We start from the raw sequence: 27,521 nt of genomic DNA, 5'->3' as shown, positions 1-27,521 counted from the left end.
AAGCTTCCACCCTCCGCCTCCGCACGACTCTGCATTTATGGAGCGCCAACTGCATACAGCAACCTCTGAGAAGCCGCTGGTCTGCATTTTACAGAGGGGAATAATACGGCTTCAGCAGCCACAGGATCTACGGGGCCCACAGGGAGGCAGTGACGGAGTTGGGATTCAAACCTTTTTCACAAAGGCAGTAACAAAATATAGCAGCTAACACCTACCGAGCGCTTACTGGGTTCTCAGCACTGGGCCAGTACTATCTTATTTTATCAGCACCTGAGGGATAGGTGGGTAAATACCATTTCACAGTCGAGAAGGTCTCGAGAGGTTTGGCGCTTCCCCCAAGGCATGGGGCTCTGAAAGTGAACCCAGATCCGCCCAGAGCTTGTTTGCAGGTAATGGGGGAGCTCTCATGCACTTGAACGGGGGCCCCAAAGGCAGAATAGGTCCAGGAGGCCTGAGCTTGCAAACACAGGGGTATGAATTATTTGTCGAGGGGTCCCGGGAGGCCCAAAGGCCTTCACCACTCCCTGCTTTGACCGGGCTCACTCTTTTCCGCTTTCCGCGCATTCAAATGGAGGGCAAAATGAGGATCCAGAAGGGCTTCGATAGAAGACCAAGTGCAGAGCAGAGGGGGTGCTAGGCAGGCTCTCCGCAGCCCCAGGGGCCGCCGGGAGCCCCGCCCTCTGCCCCGCCCCCTCCCCGGGCGCTGACCTCGGCGGTCACGTGACGGGTCCCGCGGCCGCTGGGGCCCGAGGGCGCGGCGCGCGGACGCAGCGGCCAGGCCCAGAGGGGCCCGTGCGGAGCAGGCCGGAGAGGGCCGCTCGCCGGGCCTGGGTCCCGCTGTGCCCGCCCCCTCCCCGCCCTCCACACCCAGCGCGGGGCGCACGCGCGCTCCTTTTGCCACCCCTCCCTCCGTGCGGGGACCCCTGGAGGGCGACACGAGGACATGGCCAGCGACGCCGTGCAGGTAGGCGCACCTGCATCTGCAGCCGCTCCGCGGCCGCCGGGCGCTGGGCACCCCTGCCCGCGCGCTGCCGGGATCCCTGAGAGGGGGGCGGCCAGGGCGGGAGCCTCCCGAGCCCCTGGCGTCCCCTCTCTGGGCCAGCTCCCTTGGAGTCAGCACTGCCCCCTTCTCGGCAGGTAGGAGGTACGCACGGGGGTAGCTGGGAGGTCCCGGAAGCTCTTGCTGCAACCCCAAACTTCACCCGTCCCCAAGAATTTGAGGGGGCGCCGCGGAGGCGCGACTTTGGTTGTCTGAGACTGGCTCTGCGTCCTAGTGCCTGTTAGCCCCCTTCACTCTCCCCCACCCCAGTTCCCCTCAGCGGTCTGTTCTCGGCAGGTGCCGCTCCACCTGGGGCAGGTGCCTGGCTTGTTGCCTAGGCAGGGGAGGAGGCCACCCGGCACGTGACCTTCCCCGGTACAACAAAGCTCCAGCGGCCCCGCCTCCAGACTTGAGTTTTACAAGGGTCCCAACGCTCCCCGATTGGCACCTGTTGGTAGAAGTGTCCGAGTCACCTCACTAGGTGGGGGGGGGGGGGTGGAATCCACAGGGCCACCCTCGGGCTCCCAGGTGGAACCCGATCCCAGGTGGGAGTACCTGGGTCAACAGGCTGGGGATTCTCTCATATCTGGAATTCTACCTGGGCATGGGTGGCAGGGCTGGGTCAAACCGCCCCCCCTTACCCCCCCACACTCACACACAGGTATACACATATGCAGGGGCACAGGTGACTGGCACCAATCTGCTGCCAACCCGTGTTCTCCCTGTGCCACCTTGTAGACACGACAGACCTGAGCTCCCCACCTTTGACAGGCATGGCCAGGGTGACTTCTGACCTTCTTTGGTTCGGTGACCCAAATCTGAGACATTTCCTGTGCCCCCTTAGTGCCTCACCATCCCACCGTTGACCTGTGGTGCTGTGTAACCAGGTTCTCGTCTCCTTCTGCACCTGCCCTTCATCCCCTCTGTGTCTGCCCCATGTCCCCCTGTCCCCCACCCCAGTCCTGCTGATGGCCTGCCAGCCTTGCCGCGGAGCTGGGCGTATCTGGTGTTGCAGATCACACAAGGTCAGACCTTGGGGCTGGGGAGGGCCAGGGTTCCTGTCTCTCCCCTAGCCTTGGGAGGGCTGATTAGGAATCCCCAGCACATGCATGTGCTTGGTGTGTACCATATGTGACCTGGATAGAGGCTGTGATTCCTGGAACGAGGCTGAACCTGTGCCCTGGTTCCCTTTCCCATCTCTTGCCCGCTTTCACCCTGCCCTCCCGTTCATCCCTCTCTTGTGGCTGCTTGGGCCTGCCACCCTATCCCTCTCTCTGTCCAACTTGTGCCTGTCTGTTCTGTGTCCGGCAGACGGATGTCCTGTCCAGATTCCGGAAACGCCCAAAGCATTGAAATCTCCGGACGTGGGGGTCTAGGTCCCTGCCTGCTCTTGGAAGAGGGGGGAATTCTGGGACATGGGCCGTCTGAACCTGCAGTCTCCTGCTTTACAGTGAGAGGTGGAGGAGCAGGGATTCTCTAAGGCTGGGCCAGGCCCCTGATTCAAACTTCACCCTGCTGGCCCTCAGGTGACCCCTGCCTCCTGGGTAAGAGTGAGTCATCCTAGGGAGGAGAACCCAGAAGGCCAGGCCTCCCTTCCTTCTGCTCTGCATATTCTCAGGCCTCAGCTGCCAGAGGGCGCCTGCTCTGCTCTGCCTGGGCCCCCATTTGAAATGGTTCTGCTCCTTCCTGGCTGTACCCCTGCTCTGCCTGCTGGGGGCCGGGTGGGGCTGGGCAGTTGGGAGTGGGAGTATTAGATGACCCTGGGTTTAAATTCCAGTGCTGTCACTTCCTTGCTATGTGTCCCGGGCCAGGTGCCTTTGCCTATGTGAGCCTCAGTTCTGCCATTAGAAAAATGGGACTAAGAGGGTGTTCATGGTAGGGAGAGACATACACCAGTGCTCTGCAGGCAGGGCTGCTGTGAAAGGCTTACTGGCAGTCATGGTCAGCAGCCCAGGGTGTCAGTCTGTGTCTTTTAACCCAGGGTTTCTCAGCCTCAGCACTGTTGATATTCAGGGCTGAATCATTCTTTGAGGTGGGGACTATCCTGTGCACTGTAGGTTGTTGAGCAGAATCCCTGGTCTCAACCCACTAGATGCCAGTAGCACCCCCTCTCCACCCTCAACTGTAACAACCAAAAATATTTCTGGGTGGTCTCAAATGCCCTCAGAGGTGGGGTGTGGGAAATCCCCCCTCCCATTAAGAACTACTCTGTCATCTTTCTGAGCCTCAGTTTCCTCACCTGTAAAGTTGGGGAGAATAATGGCAGTAGCTCAGGATTAATGTGAGTGGTTGGTAGGATTGTGGGAGTGAGGCTCTTAGCCTGCTGTAAACCTTCCCTGGGTGCAGCTGCCCTTGGAATTGGTCCGGAGCCAAGTCAAGGAAGACTTTCTTCATCTCTGAAACGGGTTCTCTCAGTGGGGGGAGGACACATGACAACCCAGCCTGCACTAGGGTTCCAGGCATTCCTGTTTTAAATCCTGGTTCTGCTTCTTGCTGGCTGTGAGAACATGGGGCAAGTTATATAATCATTCTGGGCCTCAGTTTCCTCATCTCAAAAATGGGGTGGTAATAGAACCTGCCTCATGGACTTCATTAGTTGACCTGGGTGCAGCTTGTAGCAACTGCTGTTATTATTACGGTTATTATTACTCGAGTCATGTTTGAGCTTCAGAGGGTTGCTGGTTTGGGAGTCCTATCACCCCACCCCTCCAGTGCTGTCTTCTCATGATTAGGTCTCAGGGAGGTGCCCTTGGCCTGGCCACGCCCCCTAGGCCTCCAGGCTGTGGTCAGCAGTAGTGAGCACCCAGAGAGGAAGCCGGAAGTTATGATGGCTTGCATCTACAGGCGGGGGGCTGGCTCATGTAAACACTCATGGACATTTGCATATCAGTGTACACCTGTGTTCTCTGCACATACCTGTAGGTATATGAGAGTGTGTGTACCCTGGGGTCAGCCCTAGGAGCCTGTGTACACTTGGGGGAGTCTGTCTTCAAGTCCATTCAGATGGGGGCTGAGGAGGAAGGTTCTCTAGATGCACTAGAGCCCCGGAGCTGGCCTGGCGCAGGGGTTGCTGGGAGCTAGCAGGAAAGAGGAAGTGGCCTGTGAGAGGCCCTGTCAGGGCTGAGGTTCAGGAAGAGGGCAGGGCCCTCAGCCGGGACCCAGGATGGCGCAGGCTGATCCTACTTTGGACCAGGAGCTGGAGGTGGGGCTGGGGTCCCTGTGGGAGGAGGGCAGAAGAGGACCCCAAGCGGCACAGGCAAGAGGTCCTGCCCTTGGTACCCCTCAGTTTTGGACAGAGGGGAGGAGATAGGTTAGAGTGTTTAGTGTGGAAGATGAAACTCTCAGGGCCCTTTCGGGCTCCCACATCAGGGAGATAGAGGAAGGAGGAGATGGGGCTCTTATTCTTAGGGTCCGGGCTGTAGAGGATGACAGGAGGGGAAATGGGACCTGTCCTTGGGACCTCCTAGATGGAGGTATAGCCACGGGAAGGTGAGGCCTTCTCTCGGCACCTTGTAGTTTGAGATTTAGCCAAGAGGAGGAGGAGCCTGCTTTTGGGACCTCAACCCTGTAGTTTTGGGGGGCAGCAGAGGCCTGCCTTTGATACTTCCTTGATTGGGGGGTAGCAGAAGGAAGGTGGGATCTGCCCTTAGAACCTGCTAATCCGGAGGGACAACACAGGGGAGAAGGGGCCTGCCCTTAGGACTTTGTCACTTGGAGAGCAATGGAAGAGAGACAGGGCCTGTAGTTTGAGGATCACAGTGGGCAATGGGAACTGTGTAAGAAGCAGATGGAGGGAGATAGGACTGTACCTGTGGGGCCCCTGAGACAGGGCTTTGTCTTATCTCCTAATTTGGTGGTCAGAGGATGTGGAGTGGGTCCTGCCTTGGGAGCCCTGGGCCAGGAGGAGGCCAGGCCTGGCTGGCCAAGTGCAGTTTGTGCCCTGCATCCTCCTGGTCCCACTGACCCTGTTCTGTGCCCCACAGAGTGAGCCCCGCAGCTGGTCCCTACTGGAGCAGCTGGGCCTGGCGGGTGCGGACCTGGCAGCCCCTGGGGTGCAACAGCAGCTGGAACTAGAGCGGGAGCGGCTACGGCGAGAGATCCGCAAGGAGCTAAAGCTGAAGGAGGGTGCTGAGAACCTGCGGCGGGCCACCACCGACCTGGGCCGTAGCCTCGGACCTGTGGAACTGCTGCTGCGAGGCTCCTCGCGCCGCCTCGACCTGCTGCACCAGCAGCTGCAGGAGCTGCATGCCCACGTGGTGCTGCCTGACCCTGCAGCTGCCACCCATGGTGAGAAGGGCCTTCCTCAGGGGAGGTGAGACTGCAGGGGAGCCAATGCCAGGGGCTCAGCTGCAGGTCCCCAGAACAAGGCTGGCCCCATCTCTGCTGACCCCTAGGGAGACACATTCAATCACAACAGCCTCAAAACAGAACAGACATCAAAACCAACATGATCACACCAACACCCAGACAGCATCCAGAGACTTGCAGTGTCACATAAGTACTTAATGACACACATAGTCACACCAACACTGGGACAACACCAAAGGACCCACTCAGGGTCATACCATATCTTGAAGCACGCACCAAAACCTAGACAACTTCCAAAGGATCTACATGGTGTCACACTAATATCTAGACTCACTAGTCACAGCAATACAGATAACACCCAATGACCTAGACAATATCATGTGAGTACCCTGAAAGTCTCAGAGTTACTAAAATACCCAGAGACTTCCATACTGCCACCCAGCACCCAAACAAATGTACACAGTCACCCCAACATACAGACCACACCCAGAGACTCACACATGGCTACACCAGCCCTCACAGGTTCACACACACACATGAGCTGCCCAGCTCTTTCCGATGTACACTGTCCCACCTACAGCCAGAGACTTTTTATTTTTTATTTTTTATTTTTTTTTAGCCAGAGACTTATACACACAATGGGACAAGGCCTGAAGATTCAGTGCCACTTACACCAACAGTCTTCCCATACACATAGGCATATCAACAGCTAGGGACCCATACTGTCCTATCAACACTCTAAGGCAGTGAGAGAGTTTGGCTGACACCCAGAATCTCATATGGTCACATCTATACCTGGAGTCTCCCCCCCCACCCAGTCACATGACTCTCCAGAGAGCCATGCCAGCAGCCAGAGACCTGAATATCAGGGCATACCCACACTCAGACACTCAGACACTCAGACATGGTCATACCAGCACCTGAGATCTGAACACATAGTTGCGCCACAGTCGGAAACACACACATAGGGTTGCCCTAGCACCCACAATCTCACACAGCCCTTCTAACCCCTGCTATCTCATGTGGTTGCACATGTGCCGAGGGAGACACTCCTTTCATCCTGCCAACACCCCATGAGTTACAGATACAACCACAGCACACCCATGGACTCCACACAGCTGTGTAAACAATTAGGGGCTTCTGTTCATGGTCCCACCAACACTGAGGACTCAGCGCACACCTGGACACTAGCACCTGCTTATTCATGCTGGTCTTGCCCCAGCCCTGAAGGGTTTTCCTGTGAGGTTTGGGGCGGTTGGATCCCCAGGGCCCTGGTCTGGGGATGGAATCCAGGCTGGGCAGAGGGCAGGTCCTCTCAGCTGGGCCAAACCTCCTGGGCAGCTGGAGGTGAGGGCCCTGGTGACTCTGTCACATCCATCTTCTGCAGAAGCCCCCCAGTCCCCTGGTGAGGGTGGCCCGACCTGCTCAGCCACCAACCTGAGTCGTGTGGCTGGCTTGGAGAAGCAGCTGGCTATCGAACTGAAGGTGAAGCAGGGGGCAGAGAACATGATCCAGACGTACAGCAACGGCAGCACCAAGGTGGGGGCACAAGCAGGTACCCCATGTGCTTGCATGCCCATGGACAGCGGGCAGGGGAGGACAGGGGCTGATGGGTGGCTGGGAGGCAGGACTGGGGTGCAGAGAGCTCCTAGGGGCATATGGAAAGCGGGGTGACTGTGTGTGATGTCAGACACATGGCAGAGACCAGCCCCCCCCCACCTAGGGACTTAAGGGTGCACATGGTCAGGTCACCACTCAGCCACTCACTGCTACTGGCGTCTCTCTGACACATCACGTCATCACCCTAACATACAGAAACACACCCATGGTCATAACATCTAGAGTCACAGAGTCATAGCAACACCTAGATGCACACACCATCATAACACATAGAGACACTATGTACACCCACAGATACACCATTAAATTCATAGCCAGTGACAGGAGTTGTCCCAAAGACACCCCCCCGCCCCAGTCATACCAGCAGGGGAAACACAGTCACAGGACTGGACTGACACCTAGAGACACGCAGACCTGCTGCTATAGACACTTACTTACTCTTGCTTGTGTACACACATAAACATAAGTATTAAATGTGAGGACATGGATCACACAGATTATTTTTTCTACCTTTTATTGAGGTGTAACATACAGACATAATTTGTGGAAAACTGAAGTGTACACCTGATGAATTTTTACTGTGTACATACCACCCCCATCGAAATCCAGAATGTTTTCAGTCACCCAGAAAGGTCCCTCTTGCCCCCTAGAGTCAATCCCCAGGCCTCTGTCACCACAGGTTAGTTTTATCTGGTTTTGAACCACAGCACAAAGTAGATGGAAAAATCCAAGATCAGTGTCCACAAGGGGTCCCAGGCTATGCCCAGTCTTTACCATGCCTTGAACTGCACACACAAACGTCCGGAGCCCCATTTGTAGCAGACTGTCTCACACGCACATGGAGTCACCCGTGGAGATGCACCGCATGACTGCAGTCAGTGCTCCACCTGCCACGGGGATAGGTAGGTGTGCTACAGCTGATACATACACAGTGCCTGCCAGCGCCAGGCACAGCCCTGAGCACTGCATGCAGATCAGCTGCTTTAGTTCTCAGCCCAGTGGGGATCAGTGCTGTTAGTACTGATCCCATTCCTACAAATTGAGGAAACAAGCCCTGAGAGGTTAAGTGGCTTGCCCAAAGTCACACAGCTGTGGCAGAGCCAGGATTCAAGCCCCACGGGCTACATCACCCCTCCACATCCAGGAACACACATACACACTGTCACACAGTCGCCCGGGGCCTGCACTGCGCGGACAGCAGAACCAGTGGTTGGACCCCAGCTGTCTAGCCATCCTCTTACAGCCCACTTCTGCCCCCAGGACCGGAAGCTGCTGTTGACGGCCCAGCAGATGCTACAGGACAGTAAGACCAAAATTGACATCATTCGCATGCAGCTCCGCCGGGCGCTGCAGGCCTGCCAGCTGGAGAGCCAGGCAGCCCCAGACGAGGCCCAGGGTGAGTCCCTCGCCTTGAGACAGCTTAGCCTGCATTCAGACTCGCAGAGCTCAGCTCCCAGCCTTGTGAGGGATCCCCTTCTGTGGCAGGGAGGTGGGTGCTGTGATCACTCTGTGACTAGAACCTACTCCCAACCCTTTCTGGGCTTCAGTTTCCCATTTTGTTCCACTCAAGGTTTGTACTGGATCAGGTATTGCAAATTGTAGCCCACAGGCCAAATCTGCTACTGCTTTTTTTTTTTGGTAAAAACATTTTTATTGGCACACATCCATACCCCTTCATTTACTATTATGGTTAGCATTAAAAATTTTTTTATTATTTATTTTCAGAGAGAGGGGAAGGGAAGGAGAGAGGGAGAGAAATATCAGTGTATGGTTGCCTCTCGTGTGTCCCCCACTGGGAACTGGCCTGCAACCCAGGCATGTGCCCTGACTGGGAATCGAACCTCGATCCTTTGCTTCACAGGCCCGCGCTCAATCCACTGAGCTACACCAGCCAGGGCTTCATTTACTATTATGTAAGGCCAGTTTTGTAGTGGGACAGCAGAGCTGAGTAGTGGCAACAGAGCCTGTGTGATCCAAAAAGCCAAAAATAATTTACTCCCTGGCTCTTCATAGAAAAAAATTGCGGCCACCTGGACTGAGTGGTGGCTTTGTCATGTTGGTCCCTGGTGTGTAGAATTGTGGGGGTCCACAGCCTGTGGATCTCTGTCAGAGAATGCCTGGGGGTATCTCTGATTGTCAGCCTGAATTTGGGGTAGGGTCTTGATGAATTGTGTGACTGTGTCTGTGCTGCTAATGTGTGTCAGTGTTAGTGTGACCGTTGGGACCAGTGGTTGACTATGCCCTGGTAACCGTGATAATGGGTGTGTTACCAGAACAGAGGAGAGTCAGCTGTTGGTGGGTGTTGGGGCTACTACTACAGAACCATAGACTGGGGGGGTTAATAAACAGTAGAAATATACCGCTCACAGTTCTGGAGGCTGAAAGTCCAAGATCAAGGTGCTGGCAGTTCAGGTGTTTGGTGAGCCCACTTCCTGGTTCATAGATGGTATCTTCTAGTTGTGTCTTCATGTGGCAGAAGGGGTGAGGGAGCTCGCGGGTCTCTTCTGTAAAGGCACTAATCCCGTCCATGAAGACTCCACCTTCATGATCTAAGCACCTCCCAGGGGTCCCACCTCCTACCACTGCCACATCGGGGCTGGGTTTCAAGTTAGGAATTTTAGGGAGACGCACTCAGACCACAGCAGTGCAGCTTGTAACTCAGGTGACAATGAGTGTGTCTTCGGATGGGTGTCAGTGTGACCGTGTGCTTGCCCATCCGTGTTGTGAATATCCTTGTGGGTTTCTCAGTGATGGTGTGTGATGGTATGATCATGGCCATGTGCCCCTGGGTGATACCATGACCTAGGTGACCATGTGACTTTTCCGTGTAAATGTTAAAGTCTCAGTGATTGTCTGAGTGCCATGTGAAAGCAGGGCTAGAAGCAAGGGTGTGACTATGTTTATAGGACGGCATGCCTCTGACTGTCAGGGTTTCTGTGACACGGTCTGTATTGTTGGTGTCCAGGTGAGTGCCACACACCTGTGGGTAACAGTGTGACTCTCTGCCAGCATGTGAGTGTGGGTCATTATGCAGGACAGTGAGACTGTCCCTGGAACCCACAGCCATGGATAAGTTGTCTGTGACCTTTTGCCTCTGGGTGACATGTTTCCTATACACCTATGTGACAGTATGTCCTTGTGCTTGTTCCTGTGTCATTGGGTGACTGGCTGTGTCTTGTGTCAGGTCATAGCTGTGTTCTTGTGACTTCATACTGGGTGTGACAGCCAGCCTCATTCCCTTTGACATTGGGCTTTTCCATCCCTGTCAGTATCAGTGACACTGCTCTGCCTGTGATGGCATTTCTTTGCCCATCTCCATGTTGTATCTGTGTGGCAGTTTGATTAAGTTTTTACCATTTTCCCTGGGCTGGAGTTAGAGTCCCGGGAGTTCTGCCACAGTGTGACTGTGTCTCGTAAGGGTCTTGTGATCATGTCTGTGCCCCTGTGACAGTGTCCCTTTGCTAATGGAAATTGGGTTGTTTCTAGACTTTTGCTCTTAGAAGGAAGGCTGCCATGAATAACCGTGTGTGTATGTCAAGTGCAGAGGTGTTCCTATGGGACACAGCCCTGGAATTGGGTTGCTGGGTTGAAGAGTAAATACAACTGTGATTTTGATGGATGTGGCCAAACTGCCTCCATTGGAAGGCAACTTGTATTCCCATCAGCAATGAATAAAAGTTATTTTTTTTTAAGTGTCCTTGTGTCTGTGTGACTCTATCCTTGTGGCTCTCCATTTGTCCATGGTGTCCCCGTGACAGTCCCTGGGGATGAAGTGGGGCCTGACAACATTTCTGTCCCTAAGCCTGTGTCGACAGCATGCCTGGGTATATGGCTGCCCCAACGTAACAGCCTCTGTCTGTGGGACCATCTCTGTGGGCGACAGTGTTTGGATAAAAGAGACTGACTACCCCTTGGGTGAAACGTGATAAATGCCAGTGTCCGTATGTCTGTGGCCAGTACCTGTTCTTGCCGAGAGCTGTGCGTCTGGATCTGGGTTGGTTGGCCCTGGGTCCAAAGCTGGCCTCACTGCCGCGTGTCCCGTGCCCACAGGGAGTCCAGACCTGGGTGCCGTAGAGCTGCGCATTGAGGAGCTGCGGCACCACTTCCGAGTAGAGCACGCAGTGGCCGAGGGCGCCAAGAACGTGCTGCGCCTGCTTAGCTCCGCTAAGGCTCCGGATCGCAAGGCTGTCAGCGAGGTGAGCCCCAGGTCCAACGGGGTGAAGGGCGGGGCCTTTGCTGAGGGCGGGTGTAAGCGAAGGCGGGACACTGCAATTGGGGGCGGGCCCTTGCCTGGGCTTGTGGTGGTGGTGGTGGTGGGTGGGGCATCATGGGGGGAGGGGCGGCCAGTGCCTGGGCCTGATTTTCAGAGAGCTCAGAGGTAGGACCAAGAGGGTTTGTGTTTGGGGTCTCCAGGGGAAAGGAACCCTAGGGAGAACTTGGTGGAGAGGCCTCGTTCGCCACTTGGAAAAGGGTACCCTCAGCCTGGCTGCATCCCCAACCCAGCCCCTCCCATTGCAGGCCCAGCTGAAGCTGACAGAGTCTAACCAGAAGCTGGGGCTCCTTCGAGAGGCTCTGGAGAGGCGACTCGGAGAGCTGCCCGCCGACCACCCCAAGGGGCGGCTGCTGCGCGAGGAGCTTGTGGCAGCCTCTTCCGCAGCCTTCAGTGCCCGCCTGGCCGGGCCCTTCCCTGCTACGCACTATAGCACCCTATGCAAGCCCGCGCCGCTCACAGGTGGGTCCTGACCGCTCCTATAGGAACCCACCCCCGCAGCTCTGGACTCCTGGCCCTTCAGTTCCCTGGCTCCAAGACTCTCACCCCTCAACCCCACCTGGATTTCCAGACTTCCATCCAACTGTTCCTTTATTTTTCCCCTTACCCCAGACCTCTAGCCTGGGTCCCATTTCTCTAACCCAGACAGCTGCTTGCACCCTGGACTTACTGTCCCACCCTGCCCTCTGGTTCTGGACTTCTATCCCCCATACCCCTACTCTCACTTCTCCCACCCTCCCTACCTGCCTCTTTTTGCTGCAGCCATAATCCTTCAGTCCACTCTCAGAACCATCAGTGCTGAACCTCCGACCCAGCATCAACCCCACCCCACTTAGACTGCTCAGCCACTCTCTCACCAGACCCAGCCCTAGAGCAGACCCCAGCACCTAATTCAGCGCCTTCCCCAGACCTCAGATCAGCCCTCTTGATCATACTTGGGCCTCCTAGGTCTACTCTTCTTCTCCTTGCATGGACTTCCAGCCTATGCACTGAACCTTTTCTGTCCTTAAATATCCACATCTGGAGCCCCTCCCTAGCATGGCCCATGACAGCCTCGTCCCCTGTCCCCGGTCCCATATTTCTTCTGGCTATAGCCACTCCTGCATCAGACCCCCTGCCCCACTCTGGTTATCCCTCACCAGCTCTCACTTGCATGCCGGCTGCTTCTGTGTGTGTTCACTTCACCTGGGGTCTCCTCCCTTCAACCTGCCCAAATGTGATCCCCCCTGGTCCTGACGCTCCCTCAGGGACCCTGGAGGTGCGTGTGGTGGGCTGCAAGGACCTTCCAGAGACCATCCCCTGGAACTCCTCATTCTCAACGGGAGGGCCTGGGACCCCAGACAGCCGCACTCCCTTCCTGAGCCGCCCAGCCCGCGGCCTTTATAGCCGAAGTGGAAGCCTCAGTGGCCGGAGCAGCCTCAAAGCAGAAGCTGAGAACACCAGTGAGTGTGCATCAAGAACTGTTTGGCGGGGGATGAGGTGGGGTGGGGGTAGGGTCCTAGGATGCCCCACATTTGTAACACTATAACAAAGGAGTACATCACACTCATTAAGATGGTACTATAGGCTACAGCCAGGTAGCTCAGTAGGTTAGGGCATTCTCTGATGCACCAAGGTTGCAGGTTCAATCCCTTGTCAGGGCACATGCAACAATCAACCAGTGATTGCATAAGTGGAACAACAAGTCAATGTTTCTCCCTCCCTTCCTCTCTCTCTAAAATCAATAAAAAAATTAAAACAAAAAAGATATACTATAAAACAAAACATCAGGTATTAGATGTGGAGAAATTGGAACCCTTGTATATAGTTGGTTGGAGTGAAAAATGGCACGGCCACTGTGGAAAAAAACATGATAGATCCTCAAAAAGTTAAACATGGAATTTCATGTGACCCAGCGGTCCCTCCTCTGAGTGTATACCCAAAGGAGTTGAAAGCAGGGTGTTGAAGAGATTGATTGTACACTGTGATCAGAGTGGCACAACTCAAATGGTCAACAGGTAGAAGCAACCCACACGTCCACTGGTGAACGAGTAGATGAACACAGTGTGGTGTAACCACATGATGGGATGTTACCCAGCCTTGGAGGGAATGCTGCCACACGTTACAACATGCATGAACTTGAGGGTGTTATGCTCAGTGATGTAAGCCGGTCACAAAAAGACAAACACTGTATGATTCCACTTACGCAAGGTATCTAGGGTAATCCAATTCATAGGGGTGGAGGGAACGGTGTTTCCCAGTGACTGGGGGAGGAGGAGGGGAGTTGATGTGTAATGGATACAGAGTTTCAGTTTGAGCACGTGAAAGAGTTCTAGGGATCTCAGTGTGAATAAACTTAATATCATGTAGCTGTTCACCTACAAATGATTGTGATGGTAACTGATGTGAATTTTACCACAATTTAAAAAGCTTTTATATTTATATATATATGTGTGTGTATATATATACATATATATGTACATGTGTATGTGTGTGTATGCACCTTCCATATATATATATGTATATACACACACATATACATACAAAATAGTGTGTATCAAAGAAGAATAACAATAGGGTACGCCCTGGCTGGTGTAGCTCAGTGGATTGAGCATGGGCCTGTGAACCACACATCGTGGTTCGATTCCCAGTCAGGGCACCTGCCTGGGTTGCAGGCCAGTTCCCGACAGGGGACTCACGAGAGGCAACCATACATTGATATTTCTCTCCTCTTCCTCTCTAAAGATAAATAAATAAAATCTTAAAAAAAAAAGTCTAGTTCTAAAAAAAAAAAATAGGGCAAACACTCATGCTTCCACCCCACAGGCTGAGAAACAGAACTCTCTGTAAGACTCCCCAGGCCCCCTCCCCAATTCTAGCCCCTCCTCTGTCCTAGAGGTTGTTACTTTTCTGACTTTATGGTTGTCTTTTTTTTTTTAGCTCTGTAATTTTAGCACCTATGTATGGGATATAGTTTAATTTTGTCTGATGTTTGAACTTCCTGTATGTGGAAGCATACAAAATGTATTCCACAGCAGTGGCTTCTCTCAGTCGATGTTGTTTGGGAGACAGATCCATATTGTTGTGCGGAACCATGGTTCATTCATTCATTTGTACTCCTGTTTAATAGTCCATTGTCTTAAACTGAGCCAAAGTAACGTCTTTTTTTTAGGTCAAAGTAGTTGAGTATCAACAATTTCTTGGTTCAATTAATAAGACAAAACTGTCATTTATATATTAATTCTTGTGTTAGTGGACAGGGAGATGTTTCTAGTTTGGAGCCATTATATAAGCATTATATTTATGCATCTGCTGACATATATCTGCATACATTTTTCTAGGGCAAATGTTTAGGAGTATATTGCTGGAATGTGCATATAGAATAAAAGTGAATTTGGATCCCTACCTCACATCATATACAAAAATCAACTGGAGGTGGATTAAAGGTCTTAATGTGAAAGGTAGAAGTGTAAAGCTTTGTCAAGATAGCATAGCAAAATATTATGTTAGAAAATAATATGATAAGAATATTTAATAAGGTATAAGAGAGATATTCCCACTGCAGTATTTCCTGACCCTTCCCCGCCCCCACCCCATTCCAGGTGAGGTCAGCACTGTGCTCAAGCTGGATAACACAGTGGTGGGACAGACATCCTGGAAGCCATGTGGCCTCAATGCCTGGGACCAGAACTTCACCCTGGAGCTGGAGAGGGTGAGCTAGGTTTGGGGGTGATGGGGTGTGGAGGAGGAGGGTTGTGGGCCTTGGACACACCAAGTGACGGCCCTCTTCCTTTCCCTTGAGGCGCGGGAACTGGAACTGGCTGTGTTCTGGAGGGACCAGAGGGGCCTGTGTGCCCTCAAATTCCTGAAGTTGGAAGATTTTTTGGACAACGAGAGGCATGAGGTCCAGCTGGATATGGAACCCCAGGGCTGCCTGCTGGCTGAGGTACAGCCCAACCCCCGACCCTGAGAAAATTCTTCCTTCCTCTCCAGCTCCCAGTTTTCTAGAAAGAAAAAGATATGTTTTCAGTTAGTCTCAGAACCTTAAAGAAAAGCACATGTAATTAGTCATGTCGGTGATGTGACTTATGCTTGGATTGGTTTTGTTTTGAGGCAAGATTTTCAAAAAACTTAAAATCACAAAATTTTGTCCAGCTAGAAAAGACAAACATAACTTAGCAACATGTGTTGTGGTGTGTTGCAACATGTGCTACCAGAGCCACGGTCATGTAGAGAGAGATTTCTTCCGCAGGGGTGTTAGGTGCGCATCAGGGCAGCCCACCCCGCCCGGAGCACGGTAGACCAGGGCGGGGGCAGATTGTTCTTGCTGCGGGGGCCATCCTGCGCATGGTCGGGTATTGAGCAGCATCCTGGTTCCCCCCCCTCAGAACGCTAGTAGCAGCCCCCCAGTTGTGACAGCCACATCGTCTCCAGACACTGCCAGTGTCCCCTGGTTTAGAGGCCGTGGTCTAGCCGGCCCCATGTAGTATGAACCAAGCTTTGTCCCAAGTACTTTGTTGACGTTAACTGGTCAGTCCCCACAACAACTCAGTGCATGGCTGACAGAAGAGCAAACTGGGGCATAAAAGGGAAGGTCCCTGGCCCCTTCTTTTAGCCAAAGTTATCCTAAAAATGTTTTAAAACTTGCCTCTAACGTACCATGGGCCCTGTGTTACATACACGCACGTACCTCCCAGGGCCCTGTGGCCGCGTGACAGCTCTTATGTGATCTCAGTGCGGCCGTGGAAGGAAACCCCAGTGGCAGGGCCGCTCCTCCATCAGGAACTAAAAGCAAGCGAGAATGGTGGGGGTTGGCCCCGGGGGCAAATTCTGAAGCCTCCAAGGTTTAACTACAGCATCTGATTTTGTTTTATGCTTTCCCCAAGTGCCGTCCAGTAGAGCTTCATGCAGTTCTGTTGTCGATGAGCCAACAACAGTTGCATTCTGTTGTGGAAGGAAATGTTTTATGTCTGCATCGTTCAGTATAGTAGCTGCCAGCCTTCTAGCCACTCGAATCATGGCTAGTGTGACCAGGAAACTGAAATGTTAATGTCACTTAAATTATACTTCATTTGAATAGCCACATGTGGTTATTGGCAGCCGTATTGGACACATAAAGTGACACTGTTTTAAGACTCAGCACTTTCTGGAAGATATGTTGGCATTGGGCAAATTCAAATAGACCAGTGGTTGCCCCACCTGGATGGGCACTGGTGTCACCTGGAGGGCTATTAAAATGCAGACTTCTGGGCTCTACCCCCAGTGTTTCCGAATCAGTGGGTCCAGGTCAGGGGCCCAAGGATCTGCATTTCTAGCACCTTACCAGGCAATGCTGATCTGCAGTCCTGGGACTGCCCTTGGGCATCAGGGCACTAGATGATGTGGCACCTGTTTGCTAGAGTTGAATGTGCATCTTGTTGAGCCGCACTCCCTCCCTGCCCCTTGAGAAAAACTTGGGTGCCTGCTTCTTATCTTTCCAATATGGCTCTTTAGAGGGTGGCCCTGCCAAGTGATGGATTGGTTTTGTAACCCCTTAATACAATGCAGTGCCACAGCGATTGGAACCTCCAAAATATGGGTGCGCATACCTGTGTTCCTGAGGGCTTCTCCACCAAGGTGCTTGGAGGTGGATGAGGCTCCTCACCCGGCGACCCCTTTCCCCCAGGTCACCTTCCGAAATCCTGTCATTGAGAGGATACCCCGGCTTCGACGGCAGAAGAAAATCTTCTCCAAGCAGCAAGGTGAATGGGTGGCTTGGGGCTGGGGAGAGGCCAGGGGCCCCTGGCGCGTCACAGAGTGTGACTCTGCCTGTCGCCCCAGGGAAGGCATTCCAGCGTGCCAGGCAGATGAACATCGACGTCGCCACCTGGGTGCGGCTACTTCGAAGGTTCATTCCCAATGCCACAGCCACGGGTACCTTCAGCCCCGGGGCTTCTCCTGCATCTGAGGCCCGGGCCACAGGGTAAGCAGGAAAGGCCGTGGGGATCCCAGCTGCCCCAGTTGCTTCGCAGGATGCTGGGTCCAAATACAACCTCCTTTTTTGTACTACAGTGACATATCCGTGGAGAAGCTGAACCTTGGGGCTGATTCAGACAGCTCATCCCAGAAGAGCCCTCTGGGCCCTCCTTCCAGCCCACTGAGTCTGGTAAGTGTCTTTCTTCCCACTAGGCCTAGCTACGTAGCACCAGGGTGCCTCCTTCCCAGCCAAAGGCCCAGAGACCACCAGGAGCTTCCTGGGTCACACAGCACTCCATGGCCAAACCCGGGCCAGTTCTTTATAATCAATAAAAACGTGAGCTCAAGAGTCAGGTCTCCTGGGTTCCCATCCCATTCTGCTACCTCCTACCTATGTGACCCACGCCAAGCCAGCTCACCTCTCTGTGCTCAGTGCACTGCCCTGTAAAAATGAGCATGTTTAAAAACGAATGTCAAAGATAGAAGTCAAGCCCTGACCAGTGTGGCTCAGCTGCTCGGGCATCACTTCCCAAAGTGAAAGGTCACCAGTTCAATTCCTGGTCAGGGCACAGGCCTGGGTTGTGGGCCTGGTCCCCAGCTGGGGCACGTGCGAGAGCAACTGATCTATGTTTCTCTCACACATTGATGTTTCTCTTCCTCTATTTCTCGCTCCCTTCCCATCTCTCTAAAAAATAAATTAAAAAAAAGTTAAGATAGTGGTTTTCTCTGGGCAGGGTGGGGGTGGTTTTATTTCTTTTTTTTTTTTAAATCCTCATCCAAGGATATGTTTAGAGAGGAAAAGGGAGAGAAAGAGCCAGAGAAAGAAAGAGAAACACATCAGTGTGAAAAACGTTGACCATTGCCTCTTATATGCGTCTCAACCAGGGATTGAACCCTCAACCTAGGTATGTGCTCTGACCGGGGATCAAACCCATGACCTTTTGGTGTATTGGATGGTGCTCCAACCAGCTAAGCAACTCGGCCCGGATGGAGGGAGGTGGTTATTGTTGGAGGGGACACAGGGGAGCCTGCTGAGTGATGGGAATATTCTGCATCTTGATCTGGGTCAGAGGTCAGCACATTTCTGTGAAGGGTGATATAATCAATATTTTTAGCCTTGTGGGCCTGACGGTCTCAATGATAACTATTCAACCCTGCCATTGTAGAAAGCGGCCACACGCAATACTTACGTACCCAGATGGGCGTGGCTGTGTTCTGGGAAAACCTTACTGATGCACACTAAAGTTTCAATGTTATTTCATTCTCATAGATCAGGAACTATTCTTTTGATTGTTTTCTCATTCCTTAAAAACCTTAAAGACCATCCTTAGCACGCAGACAATAGAAAAAACAGCACTTACCCACCCATGGTATAGGCATGGGGATATATATACGACAGATAACACCCACAGCTAGGAAAGAGGCAGGAACACAGGCAGCCTGTAGGAGGTGTGTCAGGCACCACATCCACTTGGGAGGGCCTGCCTGACTGAGGTAGGAATGGACACCACTGTCCTGGTGCAGAAATCCGACACCTACCCGAACCTCCACACACGCACAAGCAGAATATGCACTGCAGCAGCTTTGTGAGGGCAGGAGAGTGGAAATAACTCAGGGTCCACCCATAGAAACAGGTGCTAAATAAGCAATAAGGTGGAGTAGTACACAGCTGTGCACAATGAAATGGGTTTGGTGTGCCAGCATAGAATGATTTCCAAAACATTGTCCAGTGGGAGAGGCAAGATTGGAACATTGTCAGTAGTGGCTGCAAGAAAAACGGAGCCTGTACCGACACTTTTGCTCATGTGGGCATAAAAATGTATTTAGACTGATACTCAGGAAATCGTTAATAGCAGCTGGCTCCAGGGAGGGCAGCTGAGGCAGGAAAGGACCTTGTTTTACCCTGTTTGCACCGATTGAAATCTTGGAACAGTGTCGATTGTGGAGGATGATGGACCAGTAGGTAACTTTTTTCCCACAAAACTATTAATTTTGATCCTGTTCAAAGTTACTTATACATGTAGTATAAAGAACTAAGTGGCTCCAGCCTTGGCCAGTGTGGCTCAGTTGGTTGGAGCATTGTCCCATACAACAAAAGGTTGGGGGTTCAGTTCCCGGTCAGGGTACGTGACTAGGCTGCAGGTTCAGTCCCCGCTTGGGGTGCCTTTTGGAGGCAACCAATCATTGATGTTTCTCTCTCTCTCTCCCCCACCGCCTTTCTCTAAAATCAATAAATATATATTTTTTAATTTAAAAAAATTAGGTGGCTTCAAAGGGCTAATACCAATAAAGGGAATAGGTGATAAATGAGAAAATATGTTTGCAGCACGAAATGTGCTAGGGAGAAAAAAGCAGGGAAGGTGGACAGGGTGTTGGTGTGGGGGGAGTCTGTGACTTATTTAATGGAGTGGACAGCTGACCACCTGTGAAGGTGGCATTTGAATAAAGGCCTAAAGGAGGAGCTGTGCAGGTGTCTGGAAAAGAGAGTTCTAGGCAGAGGGACTGGTCTATGCAAAGGTACTGAGGTGGGAAACATGCCTGGTCTGTTCAGGGCACAGTGATAGGAACTTGTGGCTAGAGGGCAGGGAACAAGGGGGCAAGCAGGAGGAGAAGCGAGGTCAGAGAGGTGACAAGAGCCTTGGTGGTTATTGTGGCTATGGGGTGCCTGGACCTTCCTCACTCTGACCCCATCTCTGCCACAGAGTGCACCAATCCAGGACACAACCACCATATCTGAGCTGCCTTCAGAGACCCAGGAGACCCCGGGCCCCACCCTGTGCAGGTGACACTCCTCCCCTGCCCACCACCTATCACCCCTGCCCACTCTCCCCATCCCCACCAGTGTCCTCTCTCCACAGCCCTCTCAGTAAGTCACCCTTGACCCTGGAGGATTTCAAATTTCTGGCAGTCCTGGGCCGGGGTCACTTTGGAAAGGTGAGATGGGGGCAAGGGGTTGAAGAGCTGGGAGTCTACGCTCCTGGGCCGGCTGCTAAGGCCACCTCTGCCCACTGTGGTTCCAGGTGCTGCTTTCTGAGTTCCGGCCCAGCGGGGAGCTGTTCGCCATCAAGGCTCTGAAGAAAGGGGACATTGTGGCCCGAGATGAGGTCGAGAGGTAGGGACCCTGCTCAGGCCCTCTGAGAACATCCGTCTTCTCTCCTGGGAAATTAAGCTAGCACTTAAGATAATAATAACCTTTAGAAAACACCCACTCTACACTTTACATTTAGTAACTCATTTGTTCCGCACAACAGCCCTAGGTGGTAAACACTGTTATTGCTCCCATTCTGCTGATGGCACAGAGAAGGTGAGCAAGTTGCTTGAGGTCACATAGCCAGTAAGCATCATGTCCAGGATCATTCAGATCTAGGGACTCAGGCCCTGAAGGCTGTGCTCTTAATGGTGCCATTGCATTTCTTCTGCTTTGGGGTCTGGGCCCTGAGTTCAAATCCCATCTCTGCCACAGACATGCTTAGAGATCCTGGGCCAGCCCTTCTGAACCTCAGTCTCCCCATCTATAAAAAGGGAGTAATAATGCCTTTCTTGCAGGGTAATCAGGTGGATTAAATGAGAGACCAAATCTAGAGCATTGTGTACAGTGCCTGGTCCCCTGTAAATGCTTGGTGGGAACACTGATCACCTTGACATCCTTTTGTTAATCAGGAACCCAATTCAGACAGGCTTAAGCAAATAGAGGAATGTATTGCATTGGGTCAGAAATGTCCAGGGATGTCTGCCTTCAGGCATGGCTGTATCCAGGTGCTCAGATTGTCACTGTTCTACTTTCCTGTGTATGGGCTTTGATTGAAGTCCTCTCATGGGGACAGAGAACAGAGACATTCCCACCCCACCCCAGCAGTTTAAGGCTCATCCACCAACTTTAGCCTTTCTTCCTTAAAAATTCCAGCAGAGCCCTGACCAGTGTGGCCCAGTTGGTTGAGCATCATCCCACAAAGTGAAAGGTGGCTTGGCTTGATTCCCAATCAGGGCATATGCCTGGGTTGCCCTGGCTGGGGTGCGTATAAGAGGCAACCGATCAATGTCTCTCTCCCTTTTTCCCTCCCTTCTCTATCTAAAAATAAATAAATAAAATCATTAAAAAAAATTGCATCAGAGTGAGCCCTGCTGGCTTGGCTTCCTCATTCCTGATCAATTCCTGGCCAGGGAGACTGGGTACTCCAATCAGCTTACCCCTGCCACCTCCCCAAAAGGAAGTTGGGAGTCTGTTACTAGGATGGCAGATGGATTCTAGGTGCCTGTTTAGCAGATGAGGCTGCTGAGGGTCAGAGATACTGAGCAGTTTGCCCAAGGTTTTACAGCCGTTAGAGGCCCTCAACAAATATCTGATTCTTGAGGACCTAGGGAGTATGAGAGTTGGGGGCGGGGAGCTGTAGTGCTCTCTGACCCCTGTCCCCACCCTGCCCAGCCTCATGTGTGAGAAGAGGATCTTGGCCGCGGTGACCAGTGCGGGACACCCCTTCCTGGTGAACCTGTTTGGCTGTTTCCAGACACCAGAGCACGTGTGCTTTGTGATGGAGTACTCAGCTGGTGGGGACCTGATGCTGCACATCCACAGCGACGTCTTCTCCGAGCCCCGTGCCGTGTGAGCCTGGCCCCCCTGGCCTCCCGCCCCCTACACCCCATGCCTCAGTCCCCTTCCTGCTCCCTTTCCTGGAGACCCTGCCCCCCTCTCCAGCTCCTGGAGTCTGGGGGGACAGGGGACTTGGAGGATCTGAGATCTTCAGATTTATATGATTTTCCTTGAGGGGAGGCCTGGTTCCCTCACACCAGCCTCTCTTTACAGCTTCTATTCAGCCTGTGTGGTGCTGGGGCTGCAGTTTCTCCATGAACACAAGATTGTCTACAGGTGTGTGTGTGTGTGTGTGCACGTGCTTGTACATGTATGCTCTGCCCACTGGGGTTCAGGCAGGGCCCCCATTCCCACTCATTCCTCTTTTACATCTCCCAACCCCTCACAGGGACCTGAAGTTGGACAATTTGCTCCTGGACACCGAGGGCTATGTCAAGATCGCAGACTTTGGCCTCTGCAAGGAGGGTAAGGGGTGGGGTGGGCATTAGACAGAGTTGGTGCGGGGGGGGGGGGATGCAGTCCCCAGCCCTACCAAGGTTATCTCACAACCCTGCCCTTGATCCTGGGACACCAACTCCACCCCTCAATAACCTCCCATGTCCCTGCTGCCTCAGGGATGGGCTATGGGGACCGGACCAGCACATTCTGTGGAACCCCGGAGTTCCTGGCACCCGAGGTGCTGACAGACACGTCATACACGCGGGCTGTGGACTGGTGGGGTCTAGGCGTGCTGCTCTACGAGATGCTGGTTGGCGAGGTGAGGCCCCAGGTTGCCCCGACCCTGCTTGTTCCGGGGACGGCACTGGGACCTGCAATGTGCCCGGGGCTGGAATCAGAATCTGGCTCCACCACATGTGTGATCAGGGGCAGGCAGCTTCTCTTCCCTGGCCTCAGTTTTCAAATTGTAAAATGGGGACTTACCCTTCATGTAAAGTGCAGCCAGAGCAGAGGGCTTGGATGGGCCTGGGCATGGCCTGGCCTAACTGCCCAGTTCATTTACCCTGTTCTTCCTGTCCCCAGTCCCCTTTCCCAGGGGATGACGAGGAAGAAGTATTTGACAGCATTGTCAACGATGAGGTTCGCTACCCCCGATTCCTGTCAGCTGAAGCTATTGGCATCATGCGCAGGGTAAGGACCCCCGAGCTGGGGCGGGCCTGGGGAGGGCTTCTGGGGTCCAGAGGGGAAGACTGACACAGTGCCCCGCTGCTCCAGCTGCTGCGGAGGAATCCGGAGCGGAGGCTGGGGTCCAGCGAGCGGGATGCAGAGGATGTGAAGAAACAGCCCTTCTTCAGGGTGAGGACACCCCACATCCTGCAAGGGCCTGGTCATCCCCTCTTAACAGCTCACTGCTTTACCTCCAACACTGGCACCCCACTGACCCTCATATACTCACGCCCACTCCAGGCCGCCTGGTCTGAGCCACTGCCCTGTGTGTGAGCCCAGGCTCTCCTCCGATCACCAGGGCTCCCTACGCTCACCCCGTGACCCTTCCCTAACTCAGTTTTCCCCACTTTGCCCTTCTATCTTGTGATTCATTAGCTAGATCTCCACAGATCTAGGGCTGGATGGGTGCATGGGGCTGGCTCCCCAAGCCATCCCTGCTCCAACCCTCGCAGTGACCTTCCCTTACGCCCCATGCAGACCCTGGGCTGGGACGCCCTGCTGGCCCGCCGCCTGCCGCCGCCCTTCGTGCCCACGCTGTCGGGTCGCACGGATGTCAGCAACTTCGACGAGGAGTTCACAGGGGAGGCCCCCACACTGAGCCCACCCCGAGATGCGCGGCCCCTCACTGCCGCGGAGCAGGCGGCCTTCCGGGACTTTGACTTTGTGGCGGGGGGCTGCTAGCCCTGTCCCCTGCCCCTGCTCCCACCCATCTGTTAGTGGTTTTTAAAGATGCCTTTGGGGTTTGCACTTCCCATGCTTCCTGGGCTCTTCTTGTTCGCAGTAATGGGAATGGAGGGCCCTGATCGGAGATGGGGAGGTGGGCGGGGGCGTTGGGAACGATGAGGAGACATCCCGGGTTATGGTGAGGGGTTATTTGAAGAGGGTCAAGGGAGGGTGGACACTCGGGGTTGTCACTATGGTGGGAAGCACAGACAGGCCAAGAAGGGAGGGGATTCGGAGCTGTGTTGAGGGACGTCTGGAATTAGAGACAGTGACAGGACATGGTTGGGGCTTACCCCAACTATGGGGCTGGGTCTTGGGGCTGTTGGGGAGCTCAGAGCCACAACGGGCAAATGGCTGCGGGAGTCAGTCCTGGCAGCGGCAGGGGCAAGAAGCGCTCTAGGACTGTCGCTCTGCTCCTGGTGGGCCCCGGATCCTGAGACTGCGCCCCGCATTCCGCACAGGCTCCTGTGTTTCTGGCTCCACATTGGACGTCTCTGGGTCTCCATGTGGCTAATCCTGGAATTGTACCCCCAGAGGAGCTCCCCTTGCCTCTGCCAACCACCACCTCGCCCTCCCGCGGTCACACGCGTGTTGCAGCCCTGATGGGGCACACCACCTTGGGCTGGTCGGCAAAATGGTTTTATTTTTCGAAGACTGCGTTGCAGACCTTGCTTGGGCCAGAATGGTCTACCTTAGCTGCTGGGCTTCCAGGTGTGTCTAGAAGTGACTGAGGGTACTATGCTGGGAGCTTCGCAGTGAGCTGGCCTCCCAGGCGCTTCTGGTTAGGCCCAGCCCCGCGGGGCTGCCCTTGGCCCTGGACCTCGGGGACAGGAGGCGGAGCAGTTGGCGCAGCACGGCCTGGCGCAGCAGGATATACACCCAAGGGTCCAGGATCTGATTCCACGAAGCGAGGCGCACAGCCAAAAACAGCGGCCGCTGCAAGGAGCTGGAGCCCCAGCCCCCGACGGCCAGCACCACCAACACCTGTGGAAGAACCCGGTGTGAGGGCGTGAGCGGTGGGGTGGGTGTGAGAGAAGGGGACCAGCGAAGTGTGGGGCTGGGATGGGTGGCAGCATGACCGGAAGGTGAGGGGGCGGGGCATCACAAGGGTAAAGAGATGTCTTCGTGCAAAGACCAGCGGAGGAGCATATAGGGCGTGGCAAAAGCAAAGGTCTTCATTGCGTGGGGGCTCGGGCTAGGAAGAAGTCCCGGTGTTCCGAAGGGCAGGGCACTGGAGAAGAGAGGGAGAATGGGGTGGGGCGGAGGAAGGGGGCTGGGATGAAGCATCAGACCTAGAGGGGTGGGGCTGGGGAGGGGCAGGTGTGGGGCTGGGGAGGGGCAGGTGTGGGTTGGGGTAAACTACAAAGACCTACAAGGAGTAAGTTGAAGGTAAAGGGGCTGGGAGGAGGGGCGGGTTGTCAGGGAGAGGGCAAAGGGCGGGCTCTCCTGTCTGGCAGGGTTTCGAGGAGGCGGGGCCCTGGATGGGGAAGGGAGAGAGGACTCAAGTATTCTTGGATAGAAAAGGGTAGGCAGGGCCACGGTGGGAGAAGGGAGAAGTTTGGCTGGAAGAGCCGGTGTGCCCCTCACCAGCAGTGGGCTCCAGCAGATGCACGACACCACCATGATGCCCACGAGCTGGCCCACCATCTCCACGTCGTGGACGCGGGCTCTGCGCGCCGAGTCACGGCCTAGGATGCCTCCGGGGACAGCAGAGGCCGAAGCGACGGATGAGGCGGAGGCCGAGCGTAGTCTGCGTGTGCCCCAGCGCCTGCGGCTGTCGGAGCCTGAGGTCGTGGGCTGCCATTGAGAGCGGCGGCGCCAGCGGGCGCGCAGCAAGGCCAGGCCGCTCAGTGTGTTGCACACGAGTGCAGCGAGCAGCGCAGCAAGGCCGAGGCCAGCGAAGAGGCCAGCGAGCAGTGCCTGGCGCCAGCCACCTGCTGGGCCCAGGCCGATGAAGCACCACGTGCCGGGGTACTGCAGCTCGTAGTGACCCACTCGCACCACAGGCAGCAGTGCCACGGCCAAGGCCACCGCGGCCAGTGTGGCCAGCGCAAGGCGCGCACGGGCTGCCGAGACACGTGCCGCATGCAGCAGAGGCCGAGTGACCCCCACGCAGCGCTCCACCGCCATACCACAGCCCAGTAGCAGTGGGCACAGGCCAAAGAAGACCATGCAGCCGCCGAGGAAGTGACAGGCGCCTCCGGCGGGTGAGCGCCCCGCTGTGTACAGGCGCAGCACCAGCGCGCCCGGAATCACGTGGCCTGCGAGGTCAGTGGCCAGCAAGCTGGCGACGAAGAGCAGGAAGGTAGCGGCCGAGCGGCGGCGGCGCAGGCGGCCCGAAGCCTGAGCCAGCAGCGCCAGCGCCAGCACGTTGGACACGGCGCCCAGCGTCATGGAGAAGATGGGCAGCGCTGGAGAGGTGCCCCCGAGGCCCAACGGCGGCCCAGCGGACGTGTTGGGGGCCCCAAGTGCTGTACATGTGGTCGCCTCACCCGCTAGGCTCAGGTTGAGGGGCCCGTAAGGGTTCATGTCAGGTACTGGGGTGGGGCTGGGGAGAAGAGAAGGGAAAGTTGAGGCTGGCCCAAGGCACAGCACCCACTGTTGAGCTGGGACCTGCTAACGGTCCCTTCTCGGAGCATTAGAGCTCAGAAGGGCCCATGGCAATTCCAATGACTCTTGCTGTCCAGGTCCTTACTCCTTTCTGCTTCTCACCATCCCAGCCCTTGCTCCCAGCCTCCCCGTGGCCCCCCTGGCTCTAGCCCTCCTGTCACGGCCTCTGGGCCTCACAGACCCACCTCCCATTTACACCACATTGAATTCCTGGTCCCATCTCTGATCCCAAGGCCCCGCTGCCCCATCTCTGACAGTCATGTCACTTCTACCCCAGTCCCATGTGTGATGCCCACAGTTCCACCTCTGCCACTGTGGACCCCTCTTTCCCCAACGCACTGTCTCTATCCACATGGTCCCACTGCAGTCCCCATGACCACCTCTCTGTCCCCACAGACCCACTTCTGTCCCCTGCATTCCCATCTCTGAGTTCCACTGCTGTCTCTCACTAAGGCCCTACCCCTGACCACAGCTGCCTCACCCTGGATGCCCCAGGGTCCCACTCCTCTGCCCAAGAGGCCTCCAGGCTGACCCAGGACCACCCACTCCTTGATACCCGGTGGTGAGGGCTAAGAGGACAGAACTGCCCCCTCCGGGTCAGACGGGAAGGGAGAGTGGACAGATGGGAAGAGTGACAGGGACAGATGGGGCTGAGAGTCAAGGAGCTCAGGATGGACAGAGGGAACCATGGCCCCACCCTTCCTGCCCTTCAGCCCCACCCGAGAACCTCACACCCCAGACTTCTTACCTGGTGGTGTCTGGGACACTGGGTCCCCATCGCCTGCTCCTCGGTCCCTGCTGCCTGCTGCACCTCCCGCTGCGCCTGAGCTCTCGGGCAGGCCGCGTCCTCCCTCCCTTTCTACAGGGGCGGCTCCTCAGCTCTCTGCCTCCCCCCGCTGCCCACTCAGGCCTCCAGGGGGCCGCTCCACCCAGAACTAGTCTGCTGGGGTCCTGGGGTGGCAGAGACCCCATCTCGGTGCTCCTGGCAATGGGTGGGGACCACTCTGGGCCCCAGCTCTCCAGTGAGAAAGAGGTGCTCCCAGGGTGTTGTCCTGGCCCTCTGTGATCCCCTCCTCCTGGCCGGCCGGGCAGGAGCACCCCCCTTCCCCCCAGGCTCAGGCCTCTCGCCTGCCTCATTAATAAAGTGGATAAAATCTAAACACTGGAAAATGTGAGCGTCACCAGGGGCGGGCTGGGGTGGCTGCAGGGGGTGCTGCTGCACCCATGGGGCTGCAAAGGTTGAAAGGCTAACCCTGGTGGAGGCA

At 54.8% G+C, this 27,521-nt stretch overlaps 2 protein-coding genes across 7 annotated transcripts; one reads left to right on the top strand and one right to left on the bottom strand.

The window, feature by feature from the left end:
• Positions 1-723: 723 nt before the first annotated feature.
• PKN1 (protein kinase N1) lies at positions 724-24,295 on the top strand. Of its 5 annotated transcripts, XM_053663757.1 has the most exons (23): positions 4,188-4,295; positions 5,023-5,326; positions 6,735-6,886; positions 8,228-8,363; positions 11,018-11,163; positions 11,486-11,699; positions 12,485-12,679; positions 14,819-14,928; positions 15,019-15,162; positions 16,882-16,957; positions 17,037-17,178; positions 17,268-17,361; positions 19,874-19,953; positions 20,030-20,105; positions 20,192-20,283; positions 21,595-21,771; positions 21,973-22,035; positions 22,148-22,224; positions 22,374-22,516; positions 22,780-22,887; positions 22,972-23,052; positions 23,401-23,635; positions 24,108-24,295. In XM_053663757.1, the coding sequence occupies exons 1-22, from the start codon at positions 4,203-4,205 to the stop codon at positions 23,602-23,604; spliced, it is 2,907 nt and encodes a 968-aa protein (XP_053519732.1). In that variant the 5' UTR covers positions 4,188-4,202; the 3' UTR covers positions 23,605-23,635; positions 24,108-24,295. The 5 variants fall into 5 exon arrangements, with proteins under 5 accessions (XP_053519735.1, XP_053519734.1, XP_053519732.1 ...); XM_053663760.1 differs by lacking the exons at positions 4,188-4,295; positions 24,108-24,295 and adding an exon at positions 724-964 and having other exon boundaries at positions 23,401-23,674; XM_053663759.1 differs by lacking the exon at positions 24,108-24,295 and having other exon boundaries at positions 4,143-4,241; positions 23,401-23,674.
• On the bottom strand, positions 24,273-27,499 carry PTGER1 (prostaglandin E receptor 1). Of its 2 annotated transcripts, XM_053663762.1 has the most exons (3): positions 27,005-27,499; positions 25,234-26,194; positions 24,273-24,630 (listed from the first exon to the last, which is right to left on the bottom strand). In XM_053663762.1, the coding sequence occupies exons 1-3, from the start codon at positions 27,391-27,393 to the stop codon at positions 24,364-24,366; spliced, it is 1,617 nt and encodes a 538-aa protein (XP_053519737.1). In that variant the 5' UTR covers positions 27,394-27,499; the 3' UTR covers positions 24,273-24,363. The 2 variants fall into 2 exon arrangements, with proteins under 2 accessions (XP_053519737.1, XP_053519738.1); XM_053663763.1 differs by having other exon boundaries at positions 25,234-27,097.
• Between the last annotated feature and the right edge of the window lie 22 nt (positions 27,500-27,521).

Source organism: Artibeus jamaicensis, unplaced genomic scaffold (assembly GCF_021234435.1).
Source record: "Artibeus jamaicensis isolate MK-2021 breed Jamaican fruit bat unplaced genomic scaffold, CSHL_Jam_final contig_3290, whole genome shotgun sequence".
NCBI lineage: Eukaryota > Metazoa > Chordata > Mammalia > Chiroptera > Phyllostomidae > Artibeus > Artibeus jamaicensis.
The sequence above is the reverse complement of the archived record's forward strand: the minus strand, read 5'-3'. Positions and strand labels throughout refer to the sequence as shown.

What these genes read in the sequence shown, in the direction of transcription:
- PKN1 (XM_053663757.1), top strand. Translation starts at nt 4,203, where the DNA reads ATGGCGCAGGCTGATCCTACTTTGGACCAGGAGCTGGAGGTGGGGCTG. An exon ending in ACAGCAACGGCAGCACCAAG is followed by an intron (nt 6,887 to 8,227) that starts GTGGGGGCACAA and finishes TTCTGCCCCCAG; the next exon opens with GACCGGAAGCTGCTGTTGAC. An exon ending in GCCCGAGATGAGGTCGAGAG is followed by an intron (nt 20,284 to 21,594) that starts GTAGGGACCCTG and finishes CACCCTGCCCAG; the next exon opens with CCTCATGTGTGAGAAGAGGA.
- PTGER1 (XM_053663762.1), bottom strand. Translation starts at nt 27,393, where the DNA reads ATGAGGCAGGCGAGAGGCCTGAGCCTGGGGGGAAGGGGGGTGCTCCTG. An exon ending in AGTGTCCCAGACACCACCAG is followed by an intron (nt 26,195 to 27,004) that starts GTAAGAAGTCTG and finishes TCTTCTCCCCAG; the next exon opens with CCCCACCCCAGTACCTGACA. An exon ending in TCTGCTGGAGCCCACTGCTG is followed by an intron (nt 24,631 to 25,233) that starts GTGAGGGGCACA and finishes GTTCTTCCACAG; the next exon opens with GTGTTGGTGGTGCTGGCCGT.